Source organism: Oncorhynchus mykiss, chromosome 4 (assembly GCF_057628025.1).
Source record: "Oncorhynchus mykiss isolate SJ-2025 chromosome 4, ASM5762802v1, whole genome shotgun sequence".
Lineage (NCBI taxonomy): Eukaryota > Metazoa > Chordata > Actinopteri > Salmoniformes > Salmonidae > Oncorhynchus > Oncorhynchus mykiss.
This window is the reverse complement of record NC_143025.1, coordinates 45336435-45363087: the sequence shown is the minus strand read 5'-3', so window position 1 is coordinate 45363087 and position 26653 is coordinate 45336435. Positions and strand designations below refer to the sequence as shown.

At 39.1% G+C, this 26653-nt stretch overlaps 1 protein-coding gene and 1 long non-coding RNA gene across 2 annotated transcripts in view; both read left to right on the top strand.

The window, feature by feature from the left end:
* Window positions 1-613: 613 nt before the first annotated feature.
* LOC149984028 (uncharacterized) lies at window positions 614-2134 on the top strand. The gene is made up of 2 exons (XR_016495541.1): window positions 614-846; window positions 971-2134. It is a non-coding gene; the product is annotated as an uncharacterized LOC149984028 (long non-coding RNA).
* An 11437-nt stretch (window positions 2135-13571) lies between these two features.
* Window positions 13572-26653, top strand: part of adgrl4 (adhesion G protein-coupled receptor L4) — a 28709-nt gene continuing 15627 nt past the window's right edge. Inside the window, exons 1-7 of the mRNA XM_021599792.3 lie at window positions 13572-14010; window positions 14531-14680; window positions 19129-19278; window positions 22462-22611; window positions 22901-22971; window positions 23289-23468; window positions 25333-25516. Of these exons, the coding sequence (XP_021455467.3) occupies window positions 13965-14010; window positions 14531-14680; window positions 19129-19278; window positions 22462-22611; window positions 22901-22971; window positions 23289-23468; window positions 25333-25516 (931 nt within the window). The 5' untranslated portion in view covers window positions 13572-13964. The remainder of the gene's footprint in view (window positions 14011-14530; window positions 14681-19128; window positions 19279-22461; window positions 22612-22900; window positions 22972-23288; window positions 23469-25332; window positions 25517-26653) is intronic.

Here is a 26653-nt window from a genome sequence, read left to right as displayed (position 1 = left end):
CACCCTGTCTGATGAAACAAAAATAGAACTGTTTGGCCATAATGACCATCGTTATGTTTGGATGAAAAAGGGGGAGGCTTGCAAGCCGAAGAATCCCATCCCAACCGTGAAGCACGGGGGTGGCAGCATCATGAAGTGGGGGTGCTTTGCTGCAGGAGAGACTAGTGCACTTCACAAAATAGATGACATCCTGAGGCAGGAAAATCATGTGGATATTGTGGTAAACCGTGGGGCGTTGGGTTGAGCGTGCAGAAACTGACACAGAGACAGGGAGGCTTTAGTCCGCAAAAACAACTTTACTAAGACAGAAAAAATATATAACAAGAAAATCACTGAGGTTTGGTTTGGTCCTTCTTCTCTCCTTTCGCTTGGTGTCAGTCTCTCCCCGTTCTCTCTTGCGGTGTGCCACCGTGCTCCTTTTATTTGGCCTCCACGGCTGGTTGGCACTTTCCTCTAATTACCTCCACTTAGAGCTGTCTGTGTCGGGGTGCCCAGCTCCCGTATTCCCAGCAGAGGGAGCCAACGTTGCCTCACGTACCTCCCCTCTATTACCATCCCCCTTGGTAAACCTCCTGGGATACCAAAATATATTGAAGCAACATCTAAAGACATCAGTCAGGAAGTTAAAGCCTGGCGGACCATGCACAAGCTCCACCACAGTCTGGATCTTCAATTCTTGATCACAGACCACACCAAGTTTGCCCCCAACTGGTGCTTCGGCCTCATCAAGCAGTGCTTCAGTTGGTTGGACTGGAGGATGATACGGTGCTGGTGGAATGGCTGGCAACAACACCTGACTCCGTATTTCAGGCCTCTGCCACAGATCAAGCAGTACCAGCACTTCAGGTGAAAATAATTTTCCTTGCATTGTATGAGGTTATTTTTCTTATATAAACTTGGGAGGTGAATTGATGTTGTGCAAGATTGTAATGTCTTCTGATTTTTGTTGTTGTTATTCCCTGTTTTATAGCTTCGATGCTCTGGAGCCTGGTGTTGTTGTCGCCAAGGAGCATTCGGACTGCTGACATCCTTCCTCCAATTGATGGTCTGCCTGTACAAGCACCACCTGGACTGGACACAGCTTGACAAACGTATCTTTTTGAGAAGATCAGGGAGTTTTGCGATGAAGAGTCTGTGGACATCACATGCCCCGCACCAAAGTCAAGGGCAGGACAGAAACAGGCTCTCCGAATGTAGATTCCCTTGTTCATGCGTGGTTCGGACAGACCTCTCATCAGCACTATCGGCAGTGCCTCTATTCAAATGACTCTCTCCTAACACAAACGCCATACATTGCTACTACAATTTTTTATGTATCCTGCTGCTCAGCCACTTTACCCCTGATTGTATGCATATAACTACCTCGTCATTGATATTGTTCATGTACATGCTATATATTTTATTTATATTGACACTATCTACTTCTGATATTGCTACTATGCAAGTAACCATTTTGCTGTACCTTCCGTAGAGACCCATCCACTTAGCTAAATATTAATACATAAAATGAATATTGATATGTGTGGTCGTAAGATGATTTTGTGACATACCACAACAATATCATGTGACCGTATCAAGTGTCCACCACATAAATATATGGTGAATGCATCTGTTTATGTACTGTACATGTGCACCTCACTCACTTTCAACTCAGGTTGCATGGCCTTAACTTATGTATGGAATACTATGTGATACATGCGTATGTAACTGTGTATATAAAGTATGCTAATGTACTGGTGTGATGGTATTTGGGCAGTGGTGTAAAGTACTTCAGTAAAAATACTTTCAAGTACTACTTAAGTGTTTTGGGGAGGTATATGTACATTACTAACTATTTATATTTTTGCCAACTTTTACTTTTACTTCACTACATTCCGAAAGACAATAATGTACTTTATTCTCCATAAGTTTTCCCCGACACCCAAAATGACTTGTTACACTTGTTTGCACACACTGTTTTTAGATTTCTTCTATTGTGTTATTGACTGTACCTTTGTTTATTCCATGTGTAACTCTGTGTTGTTTGTGTCGCACTGCTTTGCTTTATCTTGGCCAGGTCGCTGTTGTAAATGAGAACTTGTTCTCAACTAGCCTACCTGTTTAAATAAAGGTGAAATAAAAAATTATAAACATTTTGACAGGAAATTTGTCCAACTCATTAAATAGCATATATATATTTATTCACTATAAATCATTATAGTCTATAAATTGCGCATATAGGCTGACTTAGATAGAATTAAATACAAATTAAACAAAAAATGGCCTATTGTATAGATAAGAGATCAGATTTATTGTTTATAAATACTTTGCTACAATGACACACTTAGTTACAGTATCTACCCACCTCATTCCTTGAATTTAGCATGTGCACGTAGTAAGCATACCATCATGCTTTTGGATACGTATCTTTTCAGATTTCACAATGATTTTTACCTCACCGGACTCCCTCTCTTGCTCTAAATCACCTTGATTTAGCACCTGCGTGTTTTGTAAGTTTCTTTATGAAAATATTTAGCGAACTCCATTACAGTTGCTAAAGGAATCTCGCTCCACACTCCAGTCAAATTGGGCATGCTCTGCTCCTCGCTCAGCTCTGCTCACATATTCTGACACAAACACACTTTTCCACTCATTGTTTGCTGCTCTGTTTGTTATTTACTCATATTATTATCTATCCTGATGCCTACTCACTTTACCCTGCCTTAGTGTACATACCTCATATACCTTGTACCTCTGCATATTGATATGGTACTGGTCTCCCTGTAAATAGCTCCATTCTTGTGCATACTTGTATATTTCTTAGTGTTACTATTTTATTATTAAACTCTGCATTGTTGGGAAGGGCTTGTACGCAAGCATTTCACTGTGAAGTCTACACCAGTTGTATTCGGCGAATGTGACAAATACAATTTTATTTCATTGATTTGATACAGAACTAGTTATTGGTTTATGGCCACAGCGTGACACTCTTTCAGGCCAGATAGGAAATGTGAGTCCCAACTGCTCCCCTCCCATTGTCTGGAGCCTCAAGGAAGCAGTCCCTGCCCTAACTCCTGGCCATTTTTAATAGGTCATGAGATGAGCCAACTGCGGAGCACTGAGCCAATCTTTCCTTTTTCCATAGTACCACTGAACCAGTAGGGACAATGTAGTGTAGGTGGCGAAGGAAAACTGTTGGCAAAATGTAATTATATTTCATGAGTCATTTTGCTCGTTTTGTTGTAGTCAGACCTCATGCTGTATTTCTCTCAACAGAACATTTGAGTCATGCATAACACATTCAAGGCCATTCTGTTTCTCTGTAAAACATTGGGACATACCAAATCAAGGCCATTTTGTTTCTCTGTAAAACATTGGAACAGACCAAATAAGGTGTTACATTTCTTGTAACACAGAAACATAATGTGGGCCAATTATAGTTGAAGTCGGAAGTTTACATACACTTAGGTTGGAGTAATTAAAACTCATTTTTCAACCACTCCATAAATTTCTTGGTAACAAACTATAGTTTTAGCAAGTCGGTTAGGACATCTACTGTGTTCATGACACAAGCACTTTTCCCAACAATTGTTTACAGAGAGATTATTTCACTTATAATTCATTGTATCACAATTCCAGTGGGTCAGAAGTTTATATACACTAAGTTGACTGTGCCTTTAAACAGCTTGGAAAATTCCAGAAAATTCTGTCTTGGCTTTAGAAGCTTCTGATAGGCTAATTGACATAATTTGAGTCAATTGGAGGTGTACCTGTTGATGTATTTCAAGGCCTACCTTCAAACTCAGTGCCTCTTTGCTTGACATCAGCAGCATACCACCCTGTATACCACTGCTGGCTTGCTTCTGAAGCTAAGCAGGGTTGGTCCTGGTCAGTTCCTGGATGGGAGACCAGATGCTGCTGGAAGTGGAATTGGAGGGCCAGTAGGAGGTGCTCTTTCCTCTGGTCTAAAAAATATATCCCAATGCCCCAGGTCAGTGATTGGGGACACTGTGTAGGGTGCTGTCTTTCGGATGGGACGTTAAACAGGTGTCCTGACTCTCTGAGGTCATTAAAGATCCCATGGCACTTATCGTAAGAGTAGGACTGTTAACCCTGGTGTCCTGGCTAAATTCCCAATCTGGCCCTCAAACCATCACGGTAACCTAATAACCCCCAGTTTACAATTGGCTCATTCATCCCCCTCCTCTCCCCTGTAACTATTCCCCAGGTTGTTAATGCAAATGAGAATGTGTTCTCAGTCAACTTACCTGGTAAAATAATGAATGAAAAGCAAAAGAAATCAGCTAAAACTGCAGACGGAAATTGTAGACCTCCACAAGTCTAGTTCATCATTGGGAGCAATTTCCTAATGCCTGAAGGTAACACCTTCATCTGTACAAACAATAGTATGCAAGTATAAACACCATGGGACCACGCAGCTGTCATACTGGTCAGGAAGGAGACGCGTTCTGTATCCTAGAGATGAACGTACTTTGGTGCGAAAAGTGCAAATCAATCCCAGAACAACAGCAAAGGACCTTCGAAGATGCTGGAGGAAACAGGTACAAATGTATCTATATCCACAGTAAAACGAGTCCTATATCGACATAACCTGAAAGGCCGCTAAGCAAGGAAGAAGCCACTACTCCAAAACCACCATAAAATAGCCAGACTACGGTTTGCAACTGCACATGGGGACAAAGATTGTACTTTCTGGAGAAATGTCCTCTGGTCTGATGAAACAAAAATAGAACTGTTTGGCCATAATGACCATCGTTATGTTTGATGAAAAGGGGAGAGACTTGCAAGCCGAAGAACACCATCCCAACCGTGAAGCACGGGGGTGGCAGCACCATGTTGTGAGGGTGCTTTGCTGCAAGAGGGACTGGTGCACTTCACAAAATAGATGGCATCATGAGGGAGTGAGTTAAAGCTTGGTCGCAAATGCGTCTTCCAAATGGACAATGACCCCAAGCATACTTCCACAGTTGTGGAAAATGGCTTAAGGACAACAAAGTCAAGGTATTGGAGTGGCCATCACAAAGCCCTGACCTCAATCCTATAGATAATTTGTGGGCAGAACTGAAAAGTGTGTGCGAGCAAGGAGGCCTACAAACCTGACTCAGTTACATCAGCTCTGTCAGGCAGAATGGGCCAAAATTCACCCAACTTATTGTGGGAAGTTTGTGGAAGGCTGCCCGAAACGTTTGACCCAAGATTGACACCTCGTCAACAGCCAGTGAAAGTGCAGGGCGCCAAATTCAAAACAACAGAAATCCCATAATTAAAATTCCTCAAACATACAAGTATTTTACACCATTTTAAAGATACACTTGTTGTAAATCCAGCCACAGCCGATTTCAAAAAGGCTTTATGACGAAAGCACACCAAACGATTATGTTAGGTCAGAGCCAAGTCACAGAAAAACACAGCCATTTTTCCAGCCAAAGAGAGAAGTCATAAAAAGCACAAAGAGATTAAATTAATCACTAACCTTTGATGATCTTCATCAGATGACACTCATAGAACTTCATGTTACACAGTACATGTATGTTTTGTTTGGTAAAGTTCATATTTATATCCAAAAATCTGAGTTTACATTGGCGCGTTAGTTCAGTAGTTCCAACACATGCAGTGATTTTGCAGAGAGCCACATCAATTTACAGAAATACTCATAATAAACATTGCTAAACGATACAACTGTTATGCATGGAATGTTAGATCCACTTCTCCTTAATGCAACCGCTGTGTCAGATTTCAAAAAAACTTTACGGAAAAAGCACACCATGCAATAATCTGAGTACAGCACTCAGAGTCCAAATCAACCCAAACAGATATCCACCATGTTGTGTAGTCAACAGAAGTCAGAAATAGCATTATAAATATTCACTTACCTTTGATGATTTTCATCAGAATGCACTCCCAGGAATCCCAGTTCCACAATAAATGTTTGTTTTGTTCGATTATGTCCATAATTTATGTCCAAATACCTACTTTTTGTTTGCGCGTTCAGCCCAGTAATCCAAATTCATGACGCAAAGTCAAAAACTTCCGTTACAGTCCATAGAAACATGTCAAACGATGTATAGAATCAATCTTTATGATGTTTTTAACTTAAATCTTCAATAATGTTCCAACTGGAGAATTCCTTTCAGAAATGCAATGGAACTCAAGCTAACTATCACGTGGCTCTCTGGCAGACCTCTGACTCATTCCCCTCTCATTCGCCCCCACTTCACAGTAGAAGCGTCAAACAAGGTTCTAAAGACTGTTTACATCTAGTGGGAGCCTTCGGAAGTGCATTCAATAGGGAATGAGTTGAAAAACTACAAATCTCAGATTTCCCATTTCCTGGTTGGATTTTTTTCAGGTTTTTGCCTGTCATATGAGTTCTGTTATACTCACAGACATCATTCAAATAGTTTTAGAAACTTCATAGTGTTTTCTATCCAAATCTACTAATTATATGCATATTATTTTATGGCTGATTAGCAGGCAGTTTAATCTGGGCACGCTTTTCATCCAAAATTCCCAATGCTGTCCCCTACCCTAGAGAGGTTAAACAATTGAAAGACAATGCTACCAAATACTAATTAAGTATACGTAAACCTCTGACCCACTGGGAATGTGATGAAAGAAATAAACGCTGAAATAAATAATTCTCTCTACTATTATTCTGACATTTCACATTCTTAAAATAAAGTGGTGATCTTAACTGACCTAAGACAGGGAATTGTTACTAGGATTAAAAGTCAGGAAATGTGAAAAACTGAGTTTAAATGTATTTGGCTAAGGTGTATGTAAACTTACGACTTCAACTGTACATGTTTGCTTCAAAAGATGCTTTCTTGACACAGCTTCTTGTTTCACCACCCAAAATGTGAGAAGACTGCAGTGCAGAGATGGCCGAGGGCTCCCTCGTAGTGAAAATGACTAAGCTGAGGAATGAGAACAAAGTCTGAGGACAAGTCCAGCGAGCCAACTCCTTCACCACCAACATTACCATCATCAAACCTGTCCCTACCAACAACTCCGCAACTATCAAACTCGGCTGCCATAGGAAACCGGTAGATGTCTTCACCAAGCGCAGGCATCCTCTGAAAGCTAGAGACTTGATGCTTGTAAATGTTACTTTTCAAGTGATTTAAGAAAAAAAATTACTTGTATGTGTTGTGTACCACAATTAGGCCAAGTAAGGCCTACATTTAAAATTAAATAAACCACTCCTAAATTAATCAACAACAGCCCCGTAACAGTATGATAGAAGTGGGGGCATCCTGGTATCAGCAGAGTATCAATCTGGTATGATTTTGCAAAAAGATATGCCTCACAATACATGACGCCTCAGTGAATACATTGCATTCAACTGGGGGGAAGATTAACCTCACACTATTGATGTCTAGAGAAATGCATCAAGGATATGATGCATAAGTGAGTACATTGCATTCAATGGGAGGAAATAATCATTGCACTGTGGAGACAGACAAACTAATCCCACAATCTCCTCTCTTTCTTCTTTCTCTCCCTCCCTTTGCCTCCCTCTGTCTCTCTACCTCTTTATCCCCCCTCCTTCTCTTCTCTCTCCCTCCCCCTTCTTTCACCCCTTCAACCTCTAACCCCTCTCTCACTTCCTGCCTCCCTCCTTCCCTCCATCTCACCCTTTCTCCCTCCTCTCTATCTCTCAATCTCATGCATGTAAATTATGCACATGATGCCTTTCTCTAGGAATCCATATTGTGTTGCTACTCTCACCCCCATTGAATGCAATGTTTAATGTCTTGTGAAGCCTATATTTTTTGTCAATTGTACCACTTTGATGCTTTTTAATGATTTCATCATATCCATGTGGAGAAATGGAAAGAAGCGAAACATTTCAGAGCTTTATTTTCCAATTCGTTTTTACAATGTCATTGTGTATCAAGCACCTCCAAGAGGTTTAAGCATTTACAATGAATGAGAGATTTCCTGACTTCAAAGGACTGAAGAGGAAGGGAGCAAACAACATTGGTTTGTTCTAGACAACATCTCTTCCTTCCTCTCCGTTAGCACAGTGTCAGAGTGAGACATTCAGATGTTTTTTCCTTCAAACATTTGACCCAGAACCAGACCTGGGATAACTATAGTTTTAACTATGCTTTGTGGAAATGAACTATTTTTCCAGGGGAACAAATAGTTACTTTAGGGGTGACTACAACTATTTGAAAACAGATCCCAAAAAATGACTACTTTTGAAAACTATTTGAATACAGATCTCAGGAAGTGACAACTTTTTTGAAACTATTGGATTGGCTGTATCTGGAACTGCATGTTGAAGATAGAAATATAATGAATAGAGCACACACAACCTCCTACACTATTCCAATCTATCTGAACGTCATATTTGAACTACACAATACATTTCTATTTTTGTGAATGTCAATTTTCCTGAATGTCCATTGCCTCAGGTGTACATAATCAAATCAAACCAATGATATGTTGTACACATTAGTATAAATAAGTTGTGACGCTCAACTACTGTATGACTCTTTCAACATGCCATTGAAAAGGTTGAAATCTGCAACTCATTTTATGATACCTGAAAATACTGCAGAGTAATTCAAAGCCATTTGCAAACATTGCAAATAGCAAGTTGAATGCTTAGCAAAAACAACTTTGTAACTCTTTGTCCATTTGAGGGTAAGTGTTCTTGTTTAAACACACACCATACCATTTTAAAGGGATAGTTTTATTCAGAATACAAACTAACATGATTGCCTACCTAACTTGGCTGTAGTTGATTGAAGAAGGCAGTGATGGGATATTTAGTTTCCTTTAGACACATAATAGCCATATCTTGTTACTGTTAGTATTCTCAACAACTCTTAACATTCAACTGTCATTGTGCCTGTGTAATACAACTGTAATTACTTCTGGAGGAACATTTCATTAGCATACATAATACTTTGGTAATTGCATAGCAATGAGCTGAGAGTTTGTGTAACTACTGCACACAAGAGGAATGGTGACTGTTCCTTATTCCAATTTTAATAACTCCATTATTATGCAATTAAAAAGCAATTTCCAAAGTCCTATATAACAACAATGTTGCTATTGTAATAATCACACATTTACTACACATGTATAAGAACTTGATGTCAAGTGTTACTGTATTACTCATTATGAAAATACATTTCTTAGTCATTTTGAAGCTGCAAAAGTGGTCTACTCTAATGTTTCAGTGATTCCTTGTCCCTAATTTATTTCATATTCGGCTATATGCTATATTAAGAATCATATCTACGTAGATGTAGTTGTTGCACCACTAAATTACATTTTCTCTGGTAAACGCAATAGATTTTGGTCCCACATTTAAGTCACCAGTTCATATTCCTTATCTCATCATTTAGTTATGTGTGACTCAGATGTTTGGCATGAGACTTTCTCCTCACCGCCCATAATCTGTTTCTGTCTGTTTCCCACACAAATAATAGGGTAATTTTGACATTAACAGTGTCAAATGACCATAAATAAAACCACCAACTGAGTGTTATTTCATGCCTTATCTTCAAATGCACACTTGGTATAGAAACATGAGACAAAAGGCTTTATCGTTTTTAAACACAACTAGACTCTGTTGATAGAAATATGCTATCATTCTAGGGCATAGCGGTGGCATAATTTTTTTTAACAATGGCAAATTGACTGATATTTCAACACATAGCACATTCATTATGACAGTGCATTGTGATGTGTGTAATGTCTGACAAGAAACAGTGAAACACCATTCCATACAATGAAATTTGGTATCATTAGAAAATGTGGTGTTATGGAGACGGTTGTCACGAATACCACCAAAGGTGGCTCCCCCTTCCTGCTCGGGTGGCGCTCGGCGGTCGTCGTCGCCGGTCTATTAGCTGCCACCGATCCCTTTTTCCTTTTAGTTTGTTTATGTCTAATTGTTTTTACCTGTTCCTTGTTGGGGTTTTGGGATGGGTGTTATTTAAGTTCGTTTTGCCAGCTGGTGTTTGTGCGGGCTTGTTGGTTGTTAGGTTTGGTGATGTATCGTGTTTTTGCTGTCCAGTGTTTGTATCTAGGTTTTGGGTTGGTTTAGCGCCAGTGTTTTGGGTCTTCACCCATGTTTTGGACCTGTTACGATTTGAAGGACATTAAAGCGATATCCCGTTCATTTCGCGCTCTGCATCTGACTCCTCACTCATTTCACTCACCCGTCATTACACAACGGTTTAGACGGTCTACCCCCAGCAGGCATTTCACCCAAAGCCCTTCCTTGTTTTCTTGATTTAATTTAATCTAAATTAATTTTCATAATGTTTATTTTGTTTGTGTTGCGGCCACTCTATCCTGTTGTATTGTTTGGTTTGGAATTAGGCCTATACAATGCTAATTAGCGAATATACTGTTATAACTCATGAGTACTCAAAAGTATATATGCTAAAATCCTAGTCAATGTCTGCTTTAGAAATAGTTATGAGCATTATGTATGAAGGTGTTTTGCCTGTGTTTATAAACTGGGTAGTTTGGCTACTGCATTCCTGCCATGTGTATCTCAGACAATACACCATGGGTATGACACAAAAATACTCCTTTACTGTTCTGAGTGTTACGTTCCCCAGGAAGAAACCAAAAATTGTCGCTCAAACAGAAGGGAGAACTAACAAAGAGTCATTAACAACAACCTAAATGAAACAGTTGTGGCTCTAGAAGGGGTTATGAAACACACTCATGGGAGTGTCCACTGAAAGGTGACTACAAAAACAACAACTGGGACCTAAAAGACACCCACCATGAGTGCCCACTAAATAAAGGATAGTTTTAAAAAATCACATAGGGAGAGCAAACTTAAGGTGTTAACCCTTTACATCACTCAAGGGTCAGTCCGTCTTAAATATAATATGTGCCGGCACAGTTGTAACACATATTGACTAACGAGGTGACACCAATCGGTGCGCCAAATGTGCTAATGTGCTAACATCAAACCTCAAAACATAAATGGAATAACAAATGCATGTAACACTATGATATTTGTGTTTGTATTTGTAGTTATTATATTAGTATAACAGAACTCATAGGGCAGGTAAACTTCCAAACAGGAAGTGGAAATTCTGGGGCTGGTTGATTTTCCACTTATCGCCTATTCACATCCCAGTAAGATATGGATTTGTTCGCACTTCCTACGCCTTCCACTAGATGTCAACAGTCAGTAGAACGTGGAATGAAGCCTCTAGTGTGATGTGGGACCGGATGGGAAGGGAATGAGTCAGTGGTCTGGCAGAATGCCAGTTCCTGGTTACGTCACATATCACATTACTCTTGATATCGCCATGCGTTCCATTACTCTGTAGACAAAAACGAATGCTCCGGTTGGAACGTTAATGGATATATATAATAATAACATCCAGAAGATTGATTCTCTACTTAGTTTGACCAGTTTATTCGACCTGAAATATAACTTTTTGAAGTTTTCGTCCGAGTTCGCCTGGACCGGCGCCAGCTTTTGGACATGTGAGCTAAACGTGCTAGCTAAAGTAGTTAATTGGACACTAGTAATGGACATTATCGAACAAAACAACGATTTATTGCGGAACTAGGATTCCTGGCACTGCATTCTGATGAAAGATAATCAAATGTAATGGAATATTTATGATGTCATTTCGTATTTCTGTTGACTCCAACATGGCGGAGAAATGTTGTGTATTTCTGACCACGTCTCAGATTATTGCATGGTATGCTTTTTTTTATTTTATCTGACACAGCGGTTGCATTAAGAACAAGTGTAATTATATGTAAAACATGTATCTTTCGTCAAAGTTTATGATGAGTATTTCTGTTATTTGACGTAGCTCTCTGTAATTACTCCGGATATTTTGGAGGCATTTCTGAACATGGCGCCAATGTAAACCGAGATTTGTGGATATAAATATGCATATTATCGAACAAAACATAAATGTATTGTGTAACATGATGTCCTATGAGTGTCATCTGATGAAGATTATCAAAGGTTATTCTCCCAAGCGGGTCACGACACAAGCTCTCCCAGGGCGTTGGACCCCTGCTCCGTGGCCTTGTTGGCTTGGCTAAGCTCATGGCTGAGCTCATGGCTTCCCTTTATGAATTCTGTATGCACTGCCTGGGTTTGAGCCACAGTAAGCTGTTAGTCCCTCTACTGGGCCTAATGTCCCTGCCAGGAAGCATGGCCAGAGCCACCACAGGCAGAGCCCATCTGCTGCCAGTCCTAGACGGGGGCAGCAGTCGGACCGCTGAGACCACCTTGAATGGAGGGCGTTTGCCCTGCATCAGGAGGTTGATAGCTTCGATGGCTATTCCCTGTTGGCCAGTGATAGGTTGTTCCTGGGGGACGATGCTGGCACTGTTCACCACTGTGAGCAGGGCTACCAGGCTGACAGGCCATCAGAAGCCAGCAACGGGGCTTCATTGCCCCCAGCGGCTTGAGAGGTTATGAGGAGCCTACTCACTCAGGTAGCCACTGCACTGGACATCAAACTGGTGGACAGTGATGACTCTCCATCTGTCCCCATCTCTGCTGAGTTCCGCAAGGCCTTGCAGGAGAGTACACAGGAGTAAATCTGTAAATCCTCACCTCGGATGTATCCCTCCGCTGCGGAGTGATACCATTTTATTGGAGTGATCCATATAACTCACATAACCATGGTTACATGCGTAACCTTTGTTATGGTACCTATTATATTAGCATTTTTTTGTGCGTAATGTCCAAATAATCCTGAAGTATTTACATTTGATTGTGTATCTCAACAAAGTCACTTATAGACAATTTGGGCATGATGCACGGAAAATACTAATATAAGTATCATAACTTTCATGGGAGTTGTGCTACAAATTATAAAAGTTTAGCATTTGGAAACAGTGCCAGGGAAACTAAAACAAAGCATAGATTTCTGTCATACCTTGTCCAACATATAAAGTGTTACCAATAATCCTTTTAATTTTGGACTTGCACCAGTGTGTTTTTTATTCTTCAATCTTTCTGAGCATTTTCCTAAACAATTTTGCCAAACTTAATTGTATATCACCCATCATTTAATAAACCTACAACGATTTTTGCAGGCTAAAGTGTAGTGTACTTACATTTACCATAAAATTTGTTTGGAAGACCCTATACCCCAAAAGTCCTCATTTAATTATACATGCATGTAAATGAACTGATCATGTGACAGGAGAATATAATACAATGAATCAGTCCAACTTGGCCAATTTGACTTTCCATGCAACTCAGCCAGTGAAATGGTCCACCACTGGGAACTTATCAAAGGGATGAAGAGTGAATTAATAGCATGCAGGAAACCATTACTTTCATTTTCCATATTAAAACATTTACAGTATAAGATATTCATATTCCTTAATTCAATTACTTGGCAGCTTCAGAGTGGCTTAGTGGCTATCATCCTCTTGAGTGCTAGTCTGGAGATCATCTGAATAAAATGAATGAAAAGATGCGTAAATACTGATGCAAGTTAGTCGAGTGCATTGAAATCAGTGTTACATTTGTAGGAAGACATCTCTGGAATTTTTGTACAGTGTCCTAGAAAAAGAGGGTGTTGTCCTTCACTGAAGTCAATGTTGTTCAGCTAGTGTTTCTGTTTCTTTTGAGAACAATGTCCTTGTGGTTTTGTAAAATGAAAGAACACTTAGTATTGAGATGGAGTTGAAAGAAAAAGCCACCAAATTACAAATCATAAATTTTAAGAATGTATACTCTTATACTACAGCTACAATAACTTTAATTAGGAAGCCAGACTATACTGGTTAATAAGCATTCTCTTATGCTGTTGATTAGACTCCATTGTCATGGGACGGTGGCGTGTCCCCAGTTTAATGTTTGTGAAAGCTGATTAAAGATCAGGACAGGAAGGGTCAGGTTTAGGGAAACAGGAAAACTGACGCAAGGAAATGGACCACGTCACCAGCCACAGAGTTTCAGCTAAAAGTATTGCTGTCCCAAAGCAAGTATGGAGTCTTTGCTCAAGTCCCAGATGAAACTTGTACTTTTAGCAGGTAAGTGAGTCTATCCATTCTTCTGTCATATAGTATGCACTGTAGCATAGCAGACCCCTTGAACATGATACAAATACACATATGTTCTTTGCCATTTCCGTTATGTGTATGTGGGATTTACCAGAGAAAATAATCAGGATGCATGGCGGGATATTTTTTATCCCAAATTCCAGGTCTCTTGGCCTTTAGTGATCATAGTTGCATAGATATAATTAGGAACTTTGCAGTTGTGCGAGTCCATTTCAATATCAGTCTAACATTACTTCTGAGTAGTTTATTGATGTTGAGTAGGCTTACATAAGATTTTTGTCTTTCTGTTATTATATTACCATTTGCTGAAAATGTAAACATTCTTAGTCATAATAGCATAAGATGATTGTATGCAACATTCAATACATACCATAGTTCATGGTACCATTGTTCCTTCCACATTGATGAGTTAATGCTGATCTGGTAGTACATTTTTTTCACATATTTTAATCAATTCACAAAGCAAATGTATTCTATTTTTATCTCATAGCATGGCTTTCCAGTGTTATAGACCCATGCAGATTTTATGACATTTGTCATACATGCCATCAACTTGCCTCGTGTAAAACCCTGAATGGATCCAATAATGCCTGTTACTGCAACCGTGGATATACTGGCGATGGAACCAAGTTTTGTAATGGTAAATATAAGTTCTAGATTTTTTACAAACCTATACAGAACAAGGTTAATTAGGCCTATGGAATACATAGCACTTAAATGGACATTACACTCAGGTTTAGACCTGATAGGTAGTCTAATGCCTCAACCCCCAAATAAATGAAAAAAAATAGGCTCTATTTTAGGCAATATTGGGTGATTATCCTTGCATTAATTCAGGGTAAAAAAAGGGTGTATATTACTGGTCTGTAAAGTAAAGTTGCATGATGATGTCTGCGGCTAAAGGCACAATCCGATATTTGTGTTTTAGTCAAACAACAGCCACCTGGTCGGCTGTAAAGCTGATGGGATGCAGGATTTTAACCATAGTTCATAGAGGATGCTCTGGATGCAAGGACTGAGAGAGTCCATACGATCAACAGGATTTTGCATAGTGTTTTTTGAGGCTATTCTTTGTTTACAAAGACTCAAATGGACACCATTAATATAACAATGGAAAAGTTGGGATAAAACGGTTGTACTAAGCTCATTTGGGATTTAGAAGTTATATTATTCAAGCATATATATTATTAAATGAGATAACCATTGAAACTTTTAAATCAACACGTTTAACACCAACACAAGAAGTATTAGCTTTTAGCACTCAGAGTTTTTGTAACTCTAGGTGAAAATATTCATGGCCAACACTGGTTATTGTTGCATTCAATCTACACTGGTGTAAAGTGTGAAAAACACTCCAACATTTGACTACCTTTTAACACTAGGAGTAAACTTTAATCATAATCAGCTGATTGTACTTGGATCCTTACTGCATACATGTATGTACTGCTTCACATATATGGAAAACTTTCAGCCGGTGGTACCCATTTGTCTTATATCTTTCAACAGCAGGCGTACTACCATCATCAGGTCTGCAGGTTTGCAAAAATGAACACTTTCTCTGTCCTGTTTTACAATGTTAAGGCTGGAATTTAATTTACAAATTTAGTTTACAAATTACTGCCTGAGAACACTTGCTATTCTTAAAATTTGAAGAATCTACAGTACCTGTGAGAGGAGTCCACTTGGTGGTAATTCAACGTTTACCCAAAACCAATGAGCCAAAACCAATCTGCAATTTAATTTGCATAAGTACAGCAATGCAGGTTCAATTGAATTGAACCTGGGGTTCATCTGTCCATGTGGACTGGAAGTTACCCAAATCTAATTGGAAATATACACTTAGTATCCAAAACATTATAAACACATTCCTAATATTGAGTTCCACCCCCTTATGCCCCCAGAACAGCCTGAATTTGTTGGGGCATGGACTACAAGGTGTCGAAAGCGTTCCACAGGGATGCTGGCCCATGGCGACATCCATGGCGACATAATGCACTGTTGTGTCAAGTTGGTTGGATGTCCTTTGGGTGGTAGACCATTCTTGATACACACAGGAAACTGTTAGGCGTGAAATACCCAGCAGTGATAGAGTTCTTTACACACTCAAACCGGTGTGCCTGGCACCTACTACCATTCCCCATTCAAAGGCACTTTCATCTTTTGTCTTGCCATTTCACACTCAACGGCACACATACACAATCCATGTCTCAATTGCCTCAAGGATTAAAACTCCTTCTTTAGCTACACACCCAGTGAAAATACATTAGGACATTAACTCAATCAAAAAGGGCTTATTTTTCAACAGCATCGCTTTTAAGTAGAACAACACTTGACATACATGTATTCCCATGGTAGAAATGGTCAGATTGAGAATTGAGAAGGGAGAAGAAAAGTATATCAACAATCTTAGCCGTTTTTGTGGCAAAGAAAATGTTCTAGACATGTTAGCAAAGGAAGTTAGCTAACAAATAATAACGTATTCAGCAGTGAACACAACTTTTTAACAGTGTCACTAAAAATAACTGTCTCACTAATTCCTTATTATGTATTTAGTATTTTTATGCTGCATTTTGTAAATCAGGGCTTCCTTCTAAAAGGGACATTGGTCTCAATGGAACTTCCCTGAATTAATTAAGGTTTAATGACATGCTGAAGAAAGGTTAGACAGCTAACATATTGTTAGGGTAACAAACAATTTGGCCAGTTTGTTTAGCTCCAATATTGACTTAACTTTATTACATACACTGATTGTACAAAATATTAGGAACACCACTTCTTTCCATGACATAGACTGACCTATGATCCCTTATTGATGTCACCTGTTAAATCCACTTAAATCAGAGTGGATGAAGGGGAGGAGACAGGTAAATTGTAAGGATAGGACCCTTTTTTTCAATTTTCACCTAAAATGACATACCCAAATCTAACTGCCTGTAGCTCAGGACCTGAAGCAAGGATATGCATATTATTGATACCATTTGAAAGGAAACACGTTGAAGTGTGTGGAAATGTGGAATTAATGTAGGAGAATATAACACATTAGATCTGGTAAAAGATAATACAAAGAAAAAAACATGCATTTTTTTTTTTTTTAACCGACATCTTTGAAATGCAAGAGAAATGTCATAATGTATTATTCCAACCCAGGCGCAATTTAGATTTTGGCCACTAGAAGGCAGCAGTGTATGTGCAAAGTTTTAGACTGAACCAATGAACCATTGCATATCTATTTAAACTGTTGTATCAAGACTGCCCAAATGTGCGTAATTGGTTTATTAATACATTTTCAAGATCATAATTTTGCACTCTCCTCAAACAATAGCATGGTATTATTTTACTGTAAATTGGACCGTCCAGTTAGATTAACAAGACTGTAAGCGTTCTGCCCATATCAGATATGTCTACATCCTGGGGAAAGTTCTTGTTACTTACAACCTATGCTAATCACATTAGCCTATGTTAGCTCACCCGTCCCATGGGGTGGACACCGATCCCATAGAGGTTAATTAGCACCTTATGGGCACCATCCTCTCAGGCAACTCGCACAGTTATTGTAAACCTGTTTCAATCATGAATCATTCCTAGTGTTTTTTTTTCCCCCCAACCTATCTACCCTATTGAAATTGTAAACATCAAAGTGTGTTTATCATAACAAAAGGACTGAAATGTGAAAAATGATTGCTCCTGGTGAAAGTGGTCAAATTGTTTTATTGCTCAAGTTTGTCTGTCAGCCAACATTGTTGCATTTAGGTTTGTGGGGCACTTTTGCTTAGTATTCATATTTCCTTATCTGATCATAATCGTGGGGGTTTACATATTCAAGGGCCCGGTGTAAATGAAACTGTGGTAATATAAACATACAGTAAATGGCTTCTACACGGAAATACAGTACAAATATGGGTTTTTGAGAATTTAAAAAATAATTTTGAACTTCACTTCATTAATATAGAGCAGAATTGATGGCCCCATTAAATGAAATATTCCTACTCTAAATTTAAAGATAGTCCATCATTTTAAGGTACAATATAATTTTTGCTCCACCAATGAAATGCTCTTAGATTCTCTAAATCAGACCCCATTCATTTTATTCTAGAGAATAGATATGAGTGGGGAACTATCCCTTTTAGACAGTCAACTTGAGTACGTAATTTTGTTTATATCCCTAATGCATATTCATTTTGCTACCATTGTACTGTGAAATCCTATTGAGCTACCCATAGGCTACTCAGAGAAAATGGAAGCCAGTCATTGTCATTATGGAACACTTTCCTACACAGTGTTTGTGTTAACAATGGCGGTTCAGAGGTCTGGAATCTTAAGGTCATATTTCATCCTGAATATTGTCACCTCCCTTTCTCAGAGCTAAGGATATCCCTTCCCGGACAGGCTTTGTACACAAGGTACAGTGGGGGAGGAAGACCAGTATATTCATCATAACTAGACAGATGAACACAACAATTGAAAGTCCTATCGGATCACTTCCAATAAACACTGTGAATAGCTCATGCAGGTGTGTTTTGATGTGAACTGGCATGGTGAATATCTGACGGTTGCCAGATTTTACAAACCAGTTACAACCAGGATGAACTGTGTGCACAGCAAGCTATATCAATGTAGTTAACTTGTACGGGGTCGTAGTAACGTTCCTTGTAAATCTGACTATGACTTGTCTCAGTAATGTTTGAATAATAACCCCTTGTTGATACAGTTGATACTGATAAACAGCTCCTATCCCAAGGCCATCAAATTGTTAAACAGCCACCACCCTTCCCTCTGCCCAGTACCCTACTCTGCCCCTCAGTAACAATCACTAGCCAGCTACGACGGGTATTCTACCCTGCACCGTAGGGACCTGTGCACTATGTACATAGTCATTGATCACTGGTCACGTTACCATACCTACCGCTGTAAAAAAATATACATTTTAATTTTGTATTATTGTGTGCTTGTTGACATTTACTACATTGATTGATAGGTTCAGGGAACATAAGCATTTCGGTGCACCCGCCATAACACCTGCTAAACTGTGTACGCAGCATCTACAATTTACATTTATTTTGTTTCTGTGTCCTTCTTCCATCATAACAGATGACAATGAATGCCAAAATGTCACTAATATCTGTGGAAACAACAGCAACTGTACCAATACAGAGGGCAGCTACTACTGCACCTGTGCCTCAGGATACACTTCAACCGGGCTGAATCACTTTCAACCAAATGATGGGACAGAATGCACTGGTATTATATATATCTATATATATATTTATATAGTACCAGTCAAGAGTTTGGACACACCAACTCATTCAAGGGTTTTTCTTTATTTTGCTATTTTCTACATAGTACAATAATAGTGAGGACATCAAAACTATGAAATAACACATATGGCATCATGTAGTAACCAGAAAAAGTGTTAAACAAATCAAAATATATTTTAGATTCTTCAAAGTAGCCACCCTTTGTCTTGATGACAGCTTTGCACACTCCTGGCCTTCTCTCAACCAGCTTTATGAGGAATGCTTTTCCAACAGTCTTGAAGGAGCTCCCACATATGCTCCAATTTATCCCAAACTATCTCAAAATGGCTTGAGGTCGGGTGATTGTGGAGGCCATGTCATCTGATCCAGCCCTCCATCACTCTCCTTGGTCAAATAGCTCTTACACAGCCTGGAGGTGTGTTGGGTCATTGTCCTGTTGAAAATCAAATTATAGTCCGACTAAGCGCAAACCAGATGGGATGGCGTATCAATGCAGAATGCTGTGCTTTGAATTCTAAATAAATCACTAACAGTGTCACCAGCAAAGCACCCCCACACCATCACACCTCATCTTCCATGCTTCACGGTGGGAACCACACATACGGAGATCATCCGTTCACCTACTCTGCGTCTCACAAAGACACGGCGGTTGGAACCAAAAATCTCAAATTTGGACTTATCAGACCTAAGGACAGATTTCCACCGGTCTAATGTCCATTGCTCGTGTTTCTTGGCCCAAGCAAGTCTTTTCTTGTTATTGGTGTCCTTTAGCAGTGGTTTCTTTACAGCAATTCAACCATGAAGGCCTGATTCACGCAGTCTCTTCTGAACAGTTCATGTTGAGATGTGTCTATTACTTGAAATCAGTGAAGCATTTATTTGGGCTGCAATCTGAGGTGCAGTTCACTCAAATTAACTTATCCTCTGCAGCAGAAGTAACTCTGGGTCTTCTTTTCCTGTGCCGGTCCTCCTGAGAGACAGTTTCATTATAGCGCCTGATGGTTTTTGCCACTGTACTTGAAGAAACTATAAAAGTTAAATTTTTTCCCATATTTTTAAAGTACTGATGATCTGTCGTTTCTCTTTGCTTATTTGAGCTGTTCTTGCCATAATATGGACTTGGTATTTTACCAAATAGGGCTATGTTCTGTATACCAACCATTCCTTGTCGCAACACAGCTGATTGGCTCAAAAGCATTAAGTAGGAAAGAAATTCCACAAATTAACTTTTAACAAGACACACCTGTTAATTTAAATGCATTCCAGGTGAATACTTCATGAAGCGGGTTGAGAGAATGCCAAGTGTGTGCAAAGCTGTCATCAAGGCAAAGGTGGCTAATTTGAAGAATCTAAAATCTAAAATATATTTTGATTTGTTTATCACTTTTTTGGTTACCACATGATTCCATATGTGTTATTTCTACAATGTAGAAAATATAAAAAATAAAGAAAATCCCTGGAATGAGTAGGGGTGTCCGAACCTTTGACTGGTACATTCGGAAAGTACTCAGACCACTTAACTTTTTCCAAATGTTGTTACGTTACAGCCTTATTTTAAAATTGATGAAATTGTTTTTTTCCCCTCTCATCAATCTACACACAACACCCCATTACAACAAAGCAACAATTGTTTTTGCAATTTACAAAATATAAAAATACAGAAATATGACATTTACATGAGTTTTCAGACCCTTTAATCAATACCTTGTTGAAGCACCTTTGGCGGCGATTACAGCCTTGAGTCTTCTTGGGTATGACACTACAAGTATGGCCCACCTGTATTTGGGGAGTTTGTCCAATTCTTCTCTGCAGATCCTCTCAAGCTCTGTTAGCTTGGATGGGGAGCGTTGCTACACAGCTATTTTCAGGTTCAAGTTCGGGCTCTGGCTGGGCCACTCAAGGACATGCAGAGACTTGTGCCGAAGTCACCCCTGCATTGTCTTGGCTGTGTGCTTGTCCTGTTGGAAGGTGAACCTTCAGCCCAGTCTGAAGTCTTGAGCAGGTTTTCATCAAGGATTTCTCTGTGCTCTGTGCTCCATTCATCTTTCCCTTGTTCCTGACAAGTCTCCCAGTCCCAGTCCCTGCCACTGAAAAACACCAACACAGCATGATGCTGCCACCACCATTCTTCACCGTAGGGATGGTGCCAGGTTTCCTCAAGACGTGACGCTTGGCATTCAGGCCAAAGAGTTTCACCTTGGTTTCATCAGACCAGAGAATCTTGTTTCTCGTGGTCTGAGAGTCTTTAGGTACCATTTGGCAAACTCCAAGTGGGCTGTCATGTGCCTTTTAATGAGGAGAGCTTCCGTCTGGCCACTCTACCATGAAGGCCTGATTGGTGGAGTGCTGCAGAGATGGTTGTCCTTCTGGAAGGTTCTCCCATCTCCACAGAGGCACTCTGGAACTCTGAGTGACCATTGGATTCTTGGTCACTTCCCTGACCAAGGCCATTCTCCCCCGATTGCTCAGTTTGGCCAAGCTCTAGGACAAACCTTGGTGGTTCCAAACTTCTTCCATTTAAGAATGATGGAGGCCACTGTGTTCTTGGGGACCTTCAAAGCTGCAGACATTTTTTGGTACCCTTCCCCAGATCTGTGCCTCGACACAATCCTGTCTCGGCGCTCTACGGACAATTCCTTCAACCTCATGGCTTTGTTTTTGCTCTGACATGCACTGTCAACTGTGGGACCTTATATAGACAGGTGTGTGCCTTTCCAAATCATGTCCAATCAATTGAATTGACCACAGGTGGACTCCAATCAAGTTGTAGAAACATCTCAACAATGATCAATGGAAATAGGATGCACCTGAGCTCAATTTCGAGTTTCACACCAAAGGGTCTGAATACTTATGTGAATAAGGTATTTCTGTTTTTTATTTGTAATAAAATGTGCAAACATTTCTAAAAACCTGTATTGTGTGTACATTGATGAGGAAAAACACAATAAAATCCATTTTAGAATAAGGCTGTAACGTAACAAAATGTGGAAAAAGTCAAGGGGTCTGAAAACCTTCCGAATGCAATATCAGGTTTTTTCTCAACATTACAACACATATTTAAGAAACTGATATTCAATATTTTTTTCTCAGTTTGAAAATGTCATTCATCAGGGCCTATTTTATGTCTTTCATTAAAAAAATACCCTGTTATTCTTTTTACTATTAGATATTGATGAATGCAAGAACGACCAAATCTGTGGGCCATTTTCACATTGCACAAACACAAATGGATCTTTCTCTTGCACCTGCCAAAGAGATTACATTTCTACTTCAGGCACTAAGCGATTTCATACAGAGAATGGGATAATATGTCAAGGTAAGCCTATCAATTCACCCTCAAAATTTTGAAACCAAAGTTGAGGGAATTGGGAGGATACATTATTAAAATGATGTGAGATTACCATATTATATAAAATCTTAATAAACAAATTGTGAGCTGTGTTATCTTAATTATCTTTTTAAAAAATTAAATATGTAACAATTTTGGTATGTCCTGGTGATATCATAGTTGTAAATATTTAAATATTGTTAAACAAACAAGCAGTTTTGAGGTTACTCTAGCAGACTGTTAAATTCATATGATGATTCCATATGTTGTATTCCAGAGCATCCCAAGAAAAATTGTCATGACAACGTTGTGTGCCTAACACAAAGTGTCAACAGAACACTTGAATATGTAAGTATTCCAAAAAATGAACTAGGAAGGTAGTACCACTTATAATATATAATAGGACACCGCCCTCTGTTGGTCACTATATAGATATTTAATTGGTACATGTGTTTATCAATCAGGATCTCCTATTAGGAATATATGTTAATATCCATGTGAAGAAATGTGTATAGGTCTGAACACTTTTTGTGGGAATAACTTAGTTTAATTGTCTGCTTTGCTTTAAGATTTAGTAGACATTTTTAAATTGACCATCCTTTTTATCCTATTTGGAGAGGAGGCATCCATTGGAGCTTACTTAATCTTGTCTCTTCCATTTGTAGATCAGAAATCTTACAGATCTTCAGAGCCTGCTGGTGGAGATTGAAAAACAGACGTCGGGAGAGCTGACGTCGGTGGATGTGATCTCCTATGTGGAGGCCCTCTCTCAATCGGCCTCGCTGATGAGCTCTGGGGAGAAGAATCAAACCGCCAAACCAGCCGTGACCAAAGCAACTCTCAGAGTAATCTTTATTTCCACTAGCATTGTTATTGCTTTTTTTAGAAGTAGGATACTAAATGTTCTTGTCCTAAGGGTATATATATATATACATTTCAGGCTTCAAACATAAAGATATAAAACTGTATTTTTTTGTGAAGAATCAACAACAAGTAGGACACAATCTTGAAGTGGAACGACATTTATTGGATATTTCAAACTTTTTTAACAAATCAAAAACTGAAAAATTGGGCGTGCAAAATTATTCAGCCCCTTTACTTTCAGTGCAGCAAACTCTCTCCAGAAGTTCAGTGAGGATCTCTGAATGATCCAATGTTGACCTAAATGACTAATGATGATAAATACAATCCACCTGTGTGTAATTAAGTCTCCGTATAAATGCACCTGCACTGTGATAGTCTCAGAGGTCCGTTAAAAGCGCAGAGAGCATCATGAAGAACAAGGAACACACCAGGCAGGTCCGAGATACTGTTGTGAAGAAGTTTAAAGCCGGATTTGGATACAAAAAGATTTCCCAAGCTTTAAACATCCCAAGGAGCACTGTGCAAGCGATAATATTGAAATGAAAGGAGTATCAGACCACTGCAAATCTACCAAGACCTGGCCGTCCCTCTAAACTTTCAGCTCATACAAGGAGAAGACTGATCAGAGATGCAGCCAAGAGGCCCATGATCACTCTGGATGAACTGCAGAGATCTACAGCTGAGGTGGGAGACTCTGTCCATAGGACAACAATCAGTCGTAAATTGCACAAATCTGGCCTTTATGGAAGAGTAGCAAGAAGAAAGCCAATTCTTAAAGATATCCATAAAAAGTGTTGTTTAAAGTTTGCCACAAGACACCTGGGAGACACACCAAACATGTGGAAGAAGGTGCTCTGATCAGATGAAACCAAAATTGAACTTTTTGGCAACAATGCAAAACGTTATGTTTGGCGTAAAAGCAACACAGCTGAACACACCATCCCCACTGTCAAACATGGTGGTGGCAGCATCATGGTTTGGGCCTGCTTTTCTTCAGCAGGGACAGGGAAGATGGTTAAAATTGATGGGAAGATGGATGGAGCCAAATACAGGACCATTCTGGAAGAAAACCTGATGGAGTCTGCAAAAGACCTGAGACTGGGACGGAGATTTGTCTTCCAACAAGACAATGATCCAAAACATAAAGCAAAATCTACAATGGAATGGTTCAAAAATAAACATATCCAGGTGTTAGAATGGCCAAGTCAAAGTCCAGACTTGAATCCAATCGAGAATCTGTGGAAAGAACTGAAAACTGCTGTTCACAAATGCTCTCCATCCAACCTCACTGAGCTCGAGCTGTTTTGCAAGGAGGAATGGGAAAAAATGTCAGTCTCTCGATGTGCAAAACTGATAGAGACATACCCCAAGCGACTTACAGCTGTAATCGCAGCAAAAGGTGGCGCTACAAAGTATTAACTTAAGGGGGCTGAATAATTTTGCACGCCCAATTTTTCAGTTTTTGATTTGTTAAAAAAGTTTGAAATATCCAATAAATGTCGTTCCACTTCATGATTGTGTCCCACTTGTTGTTGATTCTTCACAAAAAAATACAGTTTTATATCTTTATGTTTGAAGCCTGAAATGTGGCAAAAGGTCGCAAAGTTCAAGGGGGCCGAATACTTTCGCAAGGCACTGTATATATATATATATATATATATATATATATATATATATATATATATATATATGGTTTCTGTCATCATTTGTAAGGCTACTTAAACTTTGCTGCGTATACATTAAAACAGAGAAAGGGTTGTTCAATCCATGAAAATAAACAGTATGATTTGTCTTGTTTCTTGATATTCATAAATGCTTTTGTTTGCCTTCCTTTCTATTCCACAGACATTTTTACATGTGGTGAACAATTTGGTTGAGAAGGATGAGTTGGTGGCCTGGAACAGACTCAAAGAGGAGCACCGGGACCACACCATAACCAAGCTCTTACACACAGTGGAGGAGAGTACTTTGACACTGGCCAGGAAATATAAAGAGACAACTGAGATTGAGATCAAAGAGAAAGAAATGGGTAAGAAGAGCACCACACCCATGTCTCTTAGCACGGACACACCTGTAGCAGTTGTCGGCCGAGAGCAGGGGCATTTCTAGGATTTAAGGACATTGGGGGCTTAGCCCAAAGCCAGAGATGGAACACTAGTAGGGTAAAAAAAATAAAAAATACAGCTAAATGCAAAATCTGGTGCACTTTGAGATGAAAATTGAGAGATTAGATATATATTAAGAATTTGTACAAAAAAACAAATTATTATAATAACTAGAAAAGTACATTTCCTGAAGAAAATGTGGTGTGCATGCTAGCTTGTGAAGGATCGATTAATTGAGAGGATAGGATAGCCTGAACATGTGAAAGTTGGTTTGGTGTCTCTAGCGTGAACGTTTCAAGAGTTACTAATGGTGGGTTATTTTATGCAAATCTTTGCAAATGTATGTAGTTATAGTTTATAAAAGTGTTTAAGAATTTGAAGTCAGGATAGCCTTAACATCTGAATGTTGGTTTGGTGTCTCTAGCTTGAACAGTTCAAGAGTTACTGTTGGTGAGTTATTTTATGCTAATTTAATACATATTTTTATAGTTTCAGTTGATACGTTTTTTATGAATCGTAAGTGAGGATAGCCTTAACATGTGAAAGTTGTTTTGATGTCAACACTTACTGTTAGGGAATTATTTCTTGTAAATGTGTGCAAATGTATAGAATTATAGTTAATTTACATAAGTACAGTTGAATTTAACGTTAGGATAGCCTGAACATGTGAAAGTTGGTTTGGTGTCTCTAGCTTTAACGGTTCAAGAGTTACTGTCAGTGAGTTATTTTATCCTCATTTATATAGTTATAGTTGATAAAGATCTTAAAGAATTTGAAGTTAGGATAGCCTGAATGTTTTAAAGTTGATCTTACCAAGCCTACCTACATGAATGCCTACAAAAAGGCATAGTCTCTTATAATTCATTTAAAAAAACACAAGTATGCATATTGGATTTAGACATTAGATTGCAGGCAATAAGATGCACCAGACAAATTGGGAAGAAATGTAATAATAAAAGAAGTATAAGGAATAACATTACTATTCTTTCTGACAAGCATATCCTATAATATGAAAGACAATCATAAGTAATGGGAATTGGTCCACTGACTTACATCAACTA